This window comes from Tamandua tetradactyla, chromosome 3 (assembly GCF_023851605.1).
Source record: "Tamandua tetradactyla isolate mTamTet1 chromosome 3, mTamTet1.pri, whole genome shotgun sequence".
Classification (NCBI taxonomy): domain Eukaryota; kingdom Metazoa; phylum Chordata; class Mammalia; order Pilosa; family Myrmecophagidae; genus Tamandua; species Tamandua tetradactyla.
Genome location: NC_135329.1, coordinates 9,625,442 through 9,639,585, shown reverse-complemented (window position 1 = coordinate 9,639,585; position 14,144 = coordinate 9,625,442). Strand labels below are relative to the sequence as shown.

Here is a 14,144-nt window from a genome sequence, read left to right as displayed (position 1 = left end):
ACAGTGTGACCAGTGAGTCACGACGTGGATAGCTGGGCCTGGAGCAAGGCCAAGGGAGTGGCAAGGAGGCCTGAAAAGGAGATTGAGTCTGGGGGAGCTCAGGAAGGGAACCCGATGGCCCGTAGGGACATGTCAAGGGATGAGACCCTGCTCACGGGGACCCTGAAAAGTCCATGGCAAGGGAAAGCCACGGCCATGAGATGAGGACCTGGGGCAGGACGCAGGTTCCTGTGTGGATCCTGGGAAGGACTTGGAGAGCCCTTAGGGTTAGCCGCGTGGCTGTCCCAGCAGGCCAGGCAGAGGCCCAGCCATGGGGCAGTCACCACGGTGCCCCCTTTTAGGTGGTGGAGGGTGGGACAGAAGGGTCAGTGCTACCCTCCACACCCCCACTTCTGAGAACCCCAGAGAGGCAGGGATGGATTGGGTCTCCTTCCAACTCCCTTAGGTTGCTCCCCTCCCTGCACTCTGGGTCTCACAAGAGCCCTGGACTAGCAGTCCTGATACTTGGGTCCTGAGTCCAGGCCTACTAACTAGTTCTGTCCCGGCCCTTCCCTGGGTGTCACTTTCCCCATCTATGAAAGAGAACATGATGAAGGGACCCTCTGGTCCTTTCCAGTTTTAATGTGAATAGAGTCTGTGATGCTTTGAGCAGCTGGAAGCCAGGCAGGCAAGGCTGTCAGGCCCCGGTGTAGGGGCTAGGTGCTCAGGCGAGGCCGGCAGGCCCCGGTGCAGGGGCTGGGTGCTCAGGCAAGGCTGGCAGGCCCGGGTGTAGGGGCTGGGTGCTCAGGCAATGCGGCTGGCAGACCCGGGTGTAGGGGCTGGGTGCTCCCTCCCACAGCCTGTCCCGACACGTGCTGGGGTAGCACGGGCCTGGCAGACCCTGAGCCTGCAGCCTTCGGGACCCAGGCGGGACGGCTGGGACCTAGGGGCCACCTCGTGCAGCCCTGAGCCGCCCCTGTCCCACAGCTCTACGCCAAGCTGCAGGCGGTGAAGGCGGAGATTCAGGACCAGCACGACGAGTACATCCGGGTGCGGCAGGACCTGGAGGAGGCCCAGAACGAGCAGACGCGGGAGCTCAAGCTCAAGTAGGCCCACCCCACCCCCTTCTGCCCGGGCCGCCCCCCACGCCCCTCTCCTTCCTGCAGGCCTCATTCTGTCTGTCTAGGCCCAGGAGCCACATATCTTAGGAACAGAACATATCCCAGGGAGGAGAAATGGGTCCGAGTTCTGGAGTTCCCTCTGGGAGGAATGTTCCCAAATGCGCAATGAGCCCAGGCTCGCGAGCCTGCCCTCTCTGGGCTGAGCAGTGGTCTTCGGGCTCCGCAGTTCCCACAGGGGTCCCCGGCACACCACGCGGGGCTTTTCCGCTTCTCTGTGCCCTCTGTGCCCTCTGCGTCTTCGCCCGCGCCCCGAGTGGCCCCTCACTCCCGATTCCTCTCCCCACCCAGGTACCTAATAATCGAGAACTTCATCCCGCCGGAGGAGAAGAACAAGATCATGAACCGGCTTTTCCTGGACTGCGAGGAGGAGCAGTGGAAGTTCCAGCCGCTCGTGCCGGCCGGAGTGTGAGTCTTCGTACCGGGGGCCTGGGGGTGTTGAGGGGCCTGGGTTGGGGGGTGCACGGGTGGAGGACAGGTTTCTCCGGCCCTGCTCTGTGGAGGTGTCGGGGAAGGAGGGGCCTCGGCGCGGGAGGAGGGGCCTGTCGGCAGCGCGGCCCGAGCTCACGGCCGGTGCTGGTGGAAACTCGCTTGTCTGGCCCGGAAAACGGCCGCAGTTAACATCAGCCGGGCGCTTGCTCTGTGCCAGGCACCGTGAGAAACTCGGCAGACAGAAGGTAACTCAGACCCGGCCAGAGCTAACAGTCTAGTGGGAAATACAGAGCGGGGCCGCAGGGTAGGGGTGCGAGTCCGTCTTCACCGCCTGCCGGGGCTCGGCGCCGAGAGGAGGCATTTCCACCTGTTCCCACGCCCGGGCCCTCCAGGGCAGCCTGCGGCCCTCGTTGGGCGTGCTACGCCCTCTGCTGGTCGCCGGGAAGAGCGACACCAGACACTCCGGCTGACTCCAGCCCTACCGCTGTCCCTTCATTGCAAATCTCTACACGTAGGCTCTTAGGAGGCCGGATACACTTCCCAGAGATTCTTCCCCTCTCTATCTTAGGAGTTTGAGTGCCAAGATATGGAGGACTCTCCCCAAAGCTGGGGGTGGGAAGCTAGCGGAAAGTCCACAGCTTCTCACTGCATATCAGGGTCCTACTTAAACTGGCTCCTTTCTGAAAGGCTGGTTCTAGGTCCAGGGTGACGGGCGCTGTGCAAATTTATAAATGGCCGTCAGGAGGAGAGGAGATTTGCAGTGGTGTCACTTTGGATTTATGCTCTACCTTTCTGATCCAAGTGGAGATCATTACATCGTCGAATGCAGAAATTCTCCACCCTGGCTGCAGCTAAAGTCACCTGTGTATCGGGCTCCAGAGAATTTGATTTCGAGAGTCTTGGGTGGCTCCCAGGCCTCCATGTGTTTTTTTCAAAGCTCCCAGGAGGTTCTGCCGTGAAGCCAGGCTTGAGAACCACTACTCCAGTGCCATCTGCCGGAGGCAGGTGCTGGTGAGCTCTCTGCTCTGTAGGGCTGCGTAATTTTGTGCTTAGAGGAATTCTTCAGTTAGCTGGCGGAGGAGTTTCTTTGCAGGGGATGTGCTAGTGTCATCTGCGTACTCAACTAGGGACAGAGAGCCTAACATGAGGAGGGAGGGCCCTGAGAAGGCATGTGTGCTTTAACTTTTTACTTTGAAAATTAAGGATTGCAAGAATAGTACAGAGAATACCTATAAACTCATCACCAAAATTCACCAACTGATAATTCTTTACTACATCCTGTTTTGTTAATTCCCACCCACTCTCGACATTTGAGATTAAGTTGCAGACATCCTGACCCTTTACCTGTTTTTCCTAATAATGAGGATGTTTCCTTACATTACCACAGTACAGTGATCAAATTCAGGAAATTGTGTATTGATCCAGTATTATTATCGTAGGAACAACATTTGATTTTTGCCAGTTACCCAAATAATGTCCTTTATGGTAATTTCCCCACTCCCCACCCAGGATTACTGTCGTCCCTCTTCAGTCTCCTTTAATTTGTAACTGAGAAAGGATCTTGGTTTGAGTTTTGCAGTTTCATGCTGCAGAACAGTTGATTTATTTCTCAGAACACTGTCACTACAATTTTGCATTGAGCTGGCTGTTTTAGCACCTAATCCAAACGCAAAGCTGGGTGGATGTTTTTCCTGAGGCTAAGATAAGGTTTCTGCTTAATGAATGTGAATTTCTATCCTTTAAGTATTGTTTCAAATTCATCTTCTAACTGTTAAATAACTCTCCGTTAATTGTAAAGGTAGTATGTTTTCATTATGGAAAACTTAGTTAAACAGAAAGAATGAAAATTCCCTCCATTTAGAGGTGGTCTCTGCTAGCATTTGGGCATAACCCTTCCTTTTTTTTTTTTTTTTTCCTATGTATAGAGAACAAACTTTTTTGTGTGTATTCAAAAATGGCATCATGGATTGAAAAGCCCTTTGCAGATTTTTATAAACTTAAAGCATGGCAAGAATTTAAAGCAGCCTTCTTAAAACTGCACACTTTAAATAATTTGTAGAGGAGATACCAGTAATGGCTTTTTAAAAGAAAGATGTGTTCTAAAATACAGCTAGGTATCTTTCTTCATTGTCTCTTTTATCCCTATTGTCTGCATTAAAGGCAAATTTGTACTCTTTACATGCACTTTTGTGTGCCTGAGACGGTCCCCAGGCTGCTGAGCTAACAAAGGAGGACCTGTGATTGCTGTGAGACTTTTTTTCTACCCTCCCCCTCTTCTCTTAATCCCCCATTCCCCCTCCCCACCTCACATTTCATCCTTTTTTGCACGAGGAAGGTAATACACAGAGAGAAAGGTTCCATCTTGTCTTTGCTGTTGGAAAACTTGAAGGCGTGATCATTCCTCAGAAGCATCTTGCCTCAGTTTACCTCTGCATGTTGTCTTTTCCACGGTTCTTTGGGGAGAATCACCCCTGTCTTAGCCACTAAGCTACAGGCAGTGGCTCATCAGCCCGAGTCTGCGTCTCCTGTCAGCAGCTTCCTGCGCTGGGTCCCAACTGCACTGAGTTCCCCAAAGGTTTGATGGTGAAGATATATTTAGAAACTTTTCTAAACTTTTAGCCCAGGGTTAGCCAAGCCAGTTTGTACAGAATAAGTATGTATCTTTTCAGAATATAAACAGTAGATATTTCATAGAGAAGTTATTCAAAGTATATCTGTGTAAAGGTAAATGATATTAAGGCAATTGTGGCATACCAGTATTCTCTAGTGCACTGAAATACAAATTATAGCAACAGTGTTATACGATGCTCAAAGAAAGAACTCCAAGAAATAAATGACTTTGAAAAGACTTTTAATGTATACCAGGGAATCAACTAATTATATGCCATTCTGAATTACTAACAAATATATAAATATATTTTCCTCCCTCCCTTTCTCCCACAGTTGGCCCATGCAGTATTTAAAACTATTTAAACAGAATTAAAAACATCAGCAATAAAAAGAACAAAGAAAATAAAAGCAAAAATGAATCGAGAACGTTTTTATATGAAATAAATTTTAAAAATCACTTGTTTAATTTAGGAATTGGTGGTTAGAATAAAGCAAATACAGTCCCATCGCAACTGAAATCCCGGTTGTGATTCTAATTGCGCACAGGGGGGCAGGGAGCAGCCCTTGGCAGCGGGAGCAGCTGGAGCCCTCTCTAAGAGCATCCGGCCCACGGGGAGGTGTTTGAACACAGCCTTCCCCATTTCAGGGAGCGCTGGAAAGAGAGGACCTTATCCTCAGCATCATGTTCCACCATTTGCAACATAACGCAATCAACAGAACTCATTCTCTCTAAGACATATTTAACGAATCGGGGCATTGTTCCATTTGTTCAGGTCAAATATGGAATATTTTGCTTGACTCTGGCCTCGGGCATATTCTGGGCATGAGACCCCCGAAAGCTGCTTAGAATTGGGAGATAAAAAAGCATTTTTGAAGGGCATTACCGACAGTCATGCTGTCTGTTTAGAAAGCTTTTGCTTGGAAAACTTCTCTCCCTCCTGCTCTTCTAGCTACAGGCACCTAGTCTCGTACACGCTCTTAACCGCCCACTGTGCAAGCAGGAGCTGTGGTCACCCCACTCGGAGACATGCCCAAATCAACTGATTTTGAATGTCTGTCTCTTTTTCTCTTTTCTCCATTGCCTCTGTGTACTTTCGCTAGATACCCAGTAATTTCAGGTGAGGTGCCTCCCACAGTTAGAAAGAATATTATGTTAAAGTTACTTTGAAAAACCATTTTTTTATAACCAGCTCCCGTACTACCTATTTTACAGCTGTGACCTTCTATCTGTAGTTTTTCTAATGGACCTTATTTTTAATTACATTTATACAAAATTGTCTTGTAAGGTTATATGTTCATCATGTTCCTAGTGCGTGGTTGGCAATCCAGAAAATTCTACCAGTAATTGTCGCCCTTTGGCCTTTGCAACCCCAGCCACCCTAGAGTTTTTTCAGACGCATCATGGTGCAGTAGGAAGAGTCTGGACGTTGTATTTAGAACAGTCTGAGGAAGTTATTTCATTTTTCTGAACCCCAGCTTCTTCACCCTTAAAGTGGAGATCATATGTACTCTGCAGGTCGAATGAAATCATGGGCATAAAGTTCCAGGCCGGAGCTGGGCACATAAGATATTATCAGTAAGTGACTGTGGTCCAGCCACTGAGCCAGGGTGAGGATTCTGGACACTCCAGAGAAGTCAGCCTGCCTCCAACCCTAACAAAGGCCGTGGAAGGACAGTTTGGCTTGTTTTGGCTTTGGCTTTAGATCTTTTTTTCTTTCCCAGACTGCCTCCAAGTTTAAAGGGAGAGCATTCCTTACCCTAAATAGAGTCAGGAAAGAAAATGAAACTGGTTTCATTACAGTGGCAAAGTTTACCTGAGCGAGAGCACACTCAGCCCTGACCCGGATGGCTGCAGAGGCCTGTGTGCAAACTGACCAAGCAGCCTGAGGCAGGGGTTGAACCGAGAAGGAAGGGGAGTGAGAGTTTAGACTTTGGTGAATGGAGATGGACAGCAGGCCAGCAGGGACGGGGCGGCCAGAGCACGGAAGAAAGTCTCATTTGTTGTGTTGGGTGCCCGTGAAGGGTTTGAAAGGAGAATACACCCCACGGTGTTTGGGTGCCTGTTTCCAGAACAGCAGTGGAAAGGGGGTGATTACACAGAGCCCGTAATGAGCATCGTGCCCGCCCTCTCAGAGGGAGTTGAAAACTGGCTTTTTAATATTGAGGATAAAAAAAAAACTATAACAGCAGTCAGCACTTCGGAGTGAGATCCTAGAAGAACTGCAGGATGGAGTAAGCACACAATAACTATTGTTGCAGCATCTCCCTTGGGAGATGTGGGGGAGTGATGAATGCCAGGCCTCAGTGCCCACAATCTGCCCATTGCAGAGGGATCCATTGGGGAAAGTAGGCTTGGGGCAGAAGAGGGAGTGGACAGGGGAGTTTGGTGTCCCAGTTAGAGGCTCCCCTCCCCCGGCCCCTTCTCCCCCTCCACCCCACCCCCCAGACCACCCAGAATAGCCCTGGCATCTTTACTGGGTCAGGCTACCAATGCGCACTGATCCGCTGCCCTGCTCACCCAGCCCCATCCCTCTGCTCTCTACCTGGAGCCTGAAGCCTTCCGAGGGCTCTCTGGCCCCAGGCTGTACCTGGATGTTGCTGCAAAGTTCAGTGGAATATGTAGAAGCACTTTGTAAAGGGCGGTGTTTTACTGATCCCCAGTCCCACCTTAGAGGGGACAGTCCTGCATTTTCCCCAAGCAGCACCTGCAGCCGTATTCCCTCCCACACCCCCTTTCTGTAGGCTAAGAGGCAGCAGAGAGCTGGGGCGTCCATCTCCTTACCCATCCTTGTTTTTATGTGTTAAAAGGGGTCTGCAGGGACACCTAAGTGGGACCCAGCCCTCCTTTATATGCTTGATGAGTTGAAGCCCAAGAATGATTTTTCTCATCACTTCCCCTTGCAAAGGCAAGCATCGTTCTGTTGGCTCCTGCACAGCTTGTTCTACTGTTCGAGGCCAGAATGTCCTATCTGTCAGTCACTCGGCCTGTTTCTCTTCCTCTTTCACCTCTAAACTGTCTTGCCTTTTGGCTTCTTCCTTGCTCGTTTGTATCCCTACTTGAAATTAGCAGGTGGAATTGGAAACAAATAATAATCACATCTGCCATTGTGTTGAACCTTTGCGGGTGCGGTGTTCTATGCTAAATGCTGACCTTGTTTAGTATCAACAAGTCTATGGGATAGGGATTCTACAGCTGAGTCTCAGGGATATTAAAAGCCATTTCCCAAGGTAACAAAGCTGTATGGGGCAGAGTCCCCTTTTTCAAAAGCGGAAATAGCTTTCTTGTTTTCTTTCATTTCTTTTTTTGATTGTTTGGGATGATAAAAGTAATATATCAGAGTCATCAGTTGACTGAAAGTAACGTGTCTGATGTACCATGGGCTGCCTAAGATATAGAGCATTGGAATCTTTCATGTATTGCTGGTGGAAGTGTAAATATAACCACACTGAAAGGCAATCTGGCAGTATCTAGTGGAGTTGAAAATGCACACGCCCTACAACTCAGTAATTCCATTTTGGGATACATACCCCAGGGAAACTGTTGAACACGTACACAAAGATACCTGTATAGAATTATTCACTGTGTTTCATAGAATTAAAAATCAACCTGGATATACATCACCAAGAGAACAGCAATGTTTATTATGGTACTTTGAAACCATGAGATATTCAATGTAGTTAAGTCTTAATGATCTTAGAGCTACGTAAAGATATTTAAGAGAGTATCTTGAACACACAGAAGAGTACAAATTACATAGAGTACAAAATTTAGCAATCACTCAAATACAATATATGTTATGAATACATACATATATCAATAAGTATGGAAACATGCGTGACTTTGATTAAGCACCAGACAGAAATGAGTGATTAACTCTCGGGAGGGAGGACTAGGAATTGGAGGTTTAAAATTTTCTTAAAATAATGAAGTTTTTAAAAAATTGAAGTAAGAATGACAAAATAAGATTTGACAAAACTGAATAGTAGGTTACAGGTATATATTATTTTGTGTGGCTTTCTGGATGTTCGAAATAATATATAAAGTATGATATTTACTGTAAAAAATTCATACGTTACAGGAAGGCACGAAGAAAATAAAAATCACCCATAATCTCACTACCCAAAGATAATCACTATTTTGTTGGAAGTCCAGACTTTTTTCTATGTATAGACACACATATACATAAACTTCTTCAAAAACAAAACAACAAAGTCTTCATCTTTTTATTTGCTTTTTTTCATTTAATATATTGTGAAGTTTTCACCTCAATGTGGAGGCTCTTAAAATTTTAATGACTATATAACATGCCTTCACATAGCCAGGATGAACATCAGTTCCTCATTGATGCACATCTAAGATATTTATGATTTTTTTTTTGCAGTTGTAAATAATGCTGCAGAAAATATACCTCATGTAAATCTTTGTCCCATCTCTGATTATTTCCTTAGGGAAATTCCTAGGAGTGAAATTACTGGGTCAAAGGAGATGTACCTTTTAAAAACCTGGGGGGGGGAAGCCAAGTCTGAGATTTTTCTTTTATTAATAGCTTTATTGAACTATAGATTCCATATCATAAAATTTATCATTTTAAAGCATGTAATTCATTGTTTTTAGTGCATTCACAGAGTTGTGCAACCATCACCACCATCTAATTCCAGAACATTTTCCATACCCTACAGAGAAACCTTGAATCCATGAGCAGTCATTCTCCACCCTGCCTTCCCCGCCCCCCCAGGCTTAGGCACCCATTAATCTACTTTCTATTTCTATGGATTTGCCTATTCCAGACATTTCACATAAATGGAATCATAGGATATGTGGTCTCTTCTGTTTGGCTTCTTTTGTTTAGCAATATGTTTTCAAGGTTCACCCTGTTGTAGTATATATTCATTCCTTCTTATTGCCAAAGGACATTCCATTGTATGGATATACCACATTTTGCTTATCCATTCATCCCTCGATGGATTCTTGGGTTATTTGTATTTTTTGCCTAGTATGAACTCCGCTGTGAGCATTCAGGTACAGGTCTTCGTCTGGGCATGTGCTTTCAGTTCTCTTGGGTATATGCCTAGGAATGGAATTGCTGCGTTGCATGGTAATTGTATATTTACGTTTTTGAGGAACTACTAAATTGTTTTTCAAAGCAGCTGCACATTTTACATTACCACCAGAAATATACGAGGGTTCCAATTTCTCCATATCCTCACCAACACTTGTTATTGTCTGTCTCTTTGATTATAGCCACTTCAGTAAGTATGAAGTAGTTTTTGTTGCAGTTTAGATTTAAATTTCCCTAATGACTAATAACATTGAGTATCTTTTCATGTGCTATATCTTCTTTGGAGAGACATCTGTTCAGATCCTTTGCCTATGTTTTAATGAAATTACTTGTCTTTATTGTGATTTGTGAAAGTTTTATATATATGTATATATATCTGCAGATATATGATTTGCAAATATTTTCTCCTATTCTGTGGGTTATGTTTTTCACTTTCTTCATGGTATCCTTTGAAGTGCAAACATTTTATATTTTGATGGTGTTTATTTTTCCTTTTCTTACTTGTGCTTTTGATGTCGTATTTAAGAAACTGATGCCTAATAAAAGGTCATGAAGATTTATTTGTGTGCTTTCTTCTAAGAGTTTTATAGCTTTAGCTCTTACATTTAGATCTGTGATCCATTTTGAGTTCATTTTTGTATATGGTGTGAGGTAGGGGTCTACCTTCATTCTTTTGCGTGTGGTTATCCAGTTGTCCCAGCACATACTTATTGAAAAGACAGTCTTTTCCCCATTGAATTGTCTCAGCACCCTTGTTGAAAATCAGTTAACCATAAATGTAATGACGTTTCTGGACTCTCCATTGAGTTCTCTTGATGTCAGTGCCTGTCCTTATGCCAGTTGCACAGTGTCTAGGTAGCTATGGCTTTGTAGCTTTGTAGGAAGTTTTGAAATTGGGAAGTGTGAGTCCTCCAACTTTGTTCTTCTTTTTCAAGATTCTTTTGGCTATTTCTGGGACCCTTGCCATCCAAGGCTTGTGTTTTTAGCCATTTTATTATATTGCCTCCCGTAAGAGAAATGAAAAGCAAAGTCACCAATCAGCAATGGTCTTGTGTAGTATGTGAAATTAATATCTGAATCTGAAAGCTAAAATGAGATTGAACTTCTTTTCTCCATTCCATCCCTCTGTCAGCCCTCCTTATTGTGGGAAAAATATTGGCTAAACAGGAGTGGAGACATATGTTCCTCCTTAGGTCACACTAGTTTCAGTTGTCAGGTTGTATTAGAGCAAGGAGAAGAAAATTCCAGAACCTGCTGTCTGCAGGGCCTCCCGGCTACCTGAGTGATACTCGATTCTTCCTGATACTGTTTTCGCTTCGTGTTTCAAAGAAATCCGTTCTAATACATCCTCTTCCCTACAGCAATAACAGCCAAATGAAGAAGCGGCCAACTTCTGCTGTGGGCTACAAGAGGCCCATCAGCCAGTATGCTCGGGTTGCTATGGCAATGGGGTCCCACCCCAGGTACAGGGTAAGAGGCTGGGGAGAGATGGGGGGAGAAGTGGGAAGTGACGCAGCCTCTGCCTCCTCCAACCACCTTGCCACCCTTACCGCACCCAGTGTTCACTGCATGCCTGGAAGGCTCAGCCACTGGGGTCTGTGCCCACATCTGGCATGCTGTTCCCACCACAGGCGGAAAACATAATGTTTCTGGAGCTGGACGTGTCCCCTCCAGCTGTCTTTGAGATGGAATTCACTCACGACCAAGAACAGGATCCCCGTGCACTACACGTGGAGAGGCTCATGCGGTTGGACAGCTTTCTCGAAAGGCCTTCCACTTCTAAAGTCCGAAAGTCCAGATCCTGGTGAGCAGTGCCATGGGCAGGGGACCCCACTGGCCGGTTGAGGCTGAAGAGGCTGGGGGGTGAGGGGTGGGGGACGTTCCTGCAGCAAGAGGTGGGGGAAAGGCATGAGCCCACTCTTCTGTTTCCCACACTTCCCTAAACTCCCCTCTCATCCCCCCGCGGCAGGTGCCAGGGTCCTCAGCGGCCTCCACCCTCCACCACACATGCCTCGCTGGCCTCTCCTTCTCTGTGCCCCACGACAGCGCCGGACCATGAGTGACAGCCTTCACAGCCAGGCTCCCAGACCCCGGCGGGGGGCAGTCAGCCTCGGATCATCTCACCTGCCACTTGTGTGCGTGCGTGTGTGTGCATGTGCGTGTGCGCGTGCGTGAAGGGGTAAGAATCTGGCAGATGGTGCCTCTGCTTGCTCTTCTTAGCCTCCTTTATTTAATTAATGTTATTTATTCGTGGAGCTCAGTTCGTATAGGGAAGATATCCCCGACTGAGCTGTCTGGGCCTGCAGTAGTCACTGCGTAGCCCCCTTTTCTTCTGACTTTAGATCTCCCCAGTGAGCCCTCAAGCTACTCCCCATGTCTGCTGCCCCCAGAAGGGAAGGTGGCCTGTGCCTGAGAAGAGAGTACTTTTTCTACTTGTTCCATTCCATAATCGCCATCTCCTCCTCCGCTGGTGGTGAGCAGCTCCTAAGCACTTTCTGGGACTAGAAACATCTTGGGTGTCCACTGAAGACAAGAGATATCTTGACAGTATTGGGCGTGTGCTCCCAGTGGAGAGAGCTCTGCTATGCCAGGAGAGTAGAAGTCTCCAATTTCTGGGGCTTAGACAGCCTCTTTCGGCCACTCGGGCTCTTTTTCAAGGACTTAAATGGCCTCACCAACATAGCCCACCATCTCCAGCTTTGGCAAGAACTCATGGCTTCCCAAATACTGCTTCCTTCCCACCTTCCCCAACCTGGATGGGAATTTGCAGACCAACCAGTTGCTGCCTCCTCAGGCCCGGCAGGGAAAGGAACGGCATAATTGAGCCAGCTTGGATGGTCATCAATGGAAGTCCTTCCTCTGGGTCTCTTTGTTTGTGTCCCTTCTCAGGAGTAACTTTGGACAATGAGCCATCATGCCAACCGCCCAAGGCATTTTCCTGCTTTGGTCTTTCCTCCCTGCAGCTGCCTGGAGTTCAGTTTGTGTGGGAGGGATTAATCTCCTACTAACGCTGGCTAAACAGAGGGCACCTAACCCTGTGGCTTTCCCCCTCATTTAGCACAGGAGGAGGCCCAGGTCCAGTCTCTGCCAGCTTTGCCTGTTACCTCTGTCGTGGAATCACATTTGGGGGGCACCATTTTGTTGAAAACTGACTCTTCCTTCAGTAGTTTTGCAAATTGGTCCTGAAAGCTGTTCTCTCACCTCCCCTTGTGGCATCCCAAGATGTCTCCAGGTATCTAAAGTGATAAGTAAATTTCTATCTATCTATCTATATATATATAAAGAGGATAATTTTCATCAACTTACTTTTTAAGTGTATATTTTGGTGGAAGAGGGGAAGGGGTAATCATGAAAGCAAAGCAAGTGATTTAAGATTTCAAAATGCCAAAACAGGAGGAGTCTCCAATTCCTAAAATACCAAGAGTTTTGTCTTTGGGGTGAAGTTGTGAGACTGACTGACTTATGTGAACTATGGTGGGTTGGAGGTGGAGGGAGCTGATGACCCGGTTCGTCTCTGTCCATCAGAAAGTGAGCCCTTCTCACTCAGTTCAAGTTCTGCTCCAAGGACCAAGCTTTGGCCTAGTCTTGCCCAAAGACGCTGCCAGTTCCGCTGTCTTTACTGGACCATGTGGTTGGGCAACTCGATTGCCCTTTGTTCCTGTCCTTTAAGGAAATAACATTTTTCATGAGAGTCCAAGGAATGATTTTTGAGACTCAGGAGTCAGATCAGAGGTTTGGCTGCGGCTGGGATGGGGGTGTATGTGCGAGTCCCCCCGGTGGCCTGGGCACAGAGGGTCCTCCGAGGCTGTGTGGAGCAGTCTGTCCCACTGACCCCTTTCTCCCTTGTGGATGAAGCAGCACGTGTCGCTCCATTCGCCACGTGGACACGTCGACTCCCCCTTGTCTGGTCACTCGTTCCTCACAGTCTTATAGCACAATAAACCCAAGTTCACCCCCCCAGTCTGCGGGCTGGGCCCCCAGGTGTGGTCAGAGGAGGAGCTCCTGCCTGCGGTTTTGTGTCCGTGTGTGTGTGTGTGTGTGTGTATGTGTGTGTGTGTGTGTTTACCTCCACAGGGGACACTCTATACTCAGCATAAGCTATGCTGGGCACAGGGCCACCGGGGGTGGCTGGATCTCAGTCTGTCTCTCTCCTTTTCCTTTTGATGTATAAGATATTTGATTGACAAAGTAAGGGCCTTGATCAGGACCAAATTTCCCTGTCTGTTGTTATGGTCTTTACTTGGGATAACAGGTAACAATGCAGGTGGCCCATTCTATACATATGACTATACAGGACATATGTAATATATAAATATATATATAAGATGTTACCCTCTGTCCCCTTGGCTTAGGATGGAGGCCTCTCTGTTGAGCTGAGATGCAGTCTGCAGGTCCCAGCCCTGTTCAAACTAACACAGTCGACAATAAAGGAATGAGTATCGTTACGGAGTTGGTTGCCTGCCTTCTGTTCCCTTTGTTTGGCTTCTTCCTAGTTTTCCTCCCTTTTTTGTTCCTCCCTCCTCTCCTTTCCTTGCTTTTCCAGTGGTGGTTCAAGAGTATATGGAGCCCAACTGCAGTTATCAGCTCCCTGGAAATAAACTGGCTGCTCAATGGCTGCTCAATAAAAGGAACTTATGTGCTCTTCAGGGCTGGGGCCCGATCCCAAGCCCCATTTGGAAGTTTCTGGTCAGGCTGTGGCTCGTGGTCTAGGCTAGTGGCCCCCAACCATTAATTCTGAGCTACTCACTGATGTAGAAGTGCCTGGGTCCTGTGCATATGAGCTGTCAATGTCATACGCCCCTCTGCACCTCTGCTTACCAACCGACAGGGAAGGAAGACAAGAAAGGGCTCTTGTAAAGCCCCCAGAGGTACCTGGCACCTGGCA

At 47.3% G+C, this 14,144-nt stretch overlaps 1 protein-coding gene across 1 annotated transcript in view; it reads left to right on the top strand.

Annotated features, from left to right (window-relative positions):
* KIF3C (kinesin family member 3C) overlaps positions 1-13,704 on the top strand; it is a 35,692-nt gene extending 21,988 nt beyond the window's left edge. Inside the window, exons 4-8 of the mRNA XM_077152311.1 lie at positions 967-1,085; positions 1,449-1,565; positions 10,621-10,729; positions 10,891-11,063; positions 11,229-13,704. Of these exons, the coding sequence (XP_077008426.1) occupies positions 967-1,085; positions 1,449-1,565; positions 10,621-10,729; positions 10,891-11,063; positions 11,229-11,322 (612 nt within the window). The 3' untranslated portion in view covers positions 11,323-13,704. The remainder of the gene's footprint in view (positions 1-966; positions 1,086-1,448; positions 1,566-10,620; positions 10,730-10,890; positions 11,064-11,228) is intronic.
* Positions 13,705-14,144: the final 440 nt, after the last annotated feature.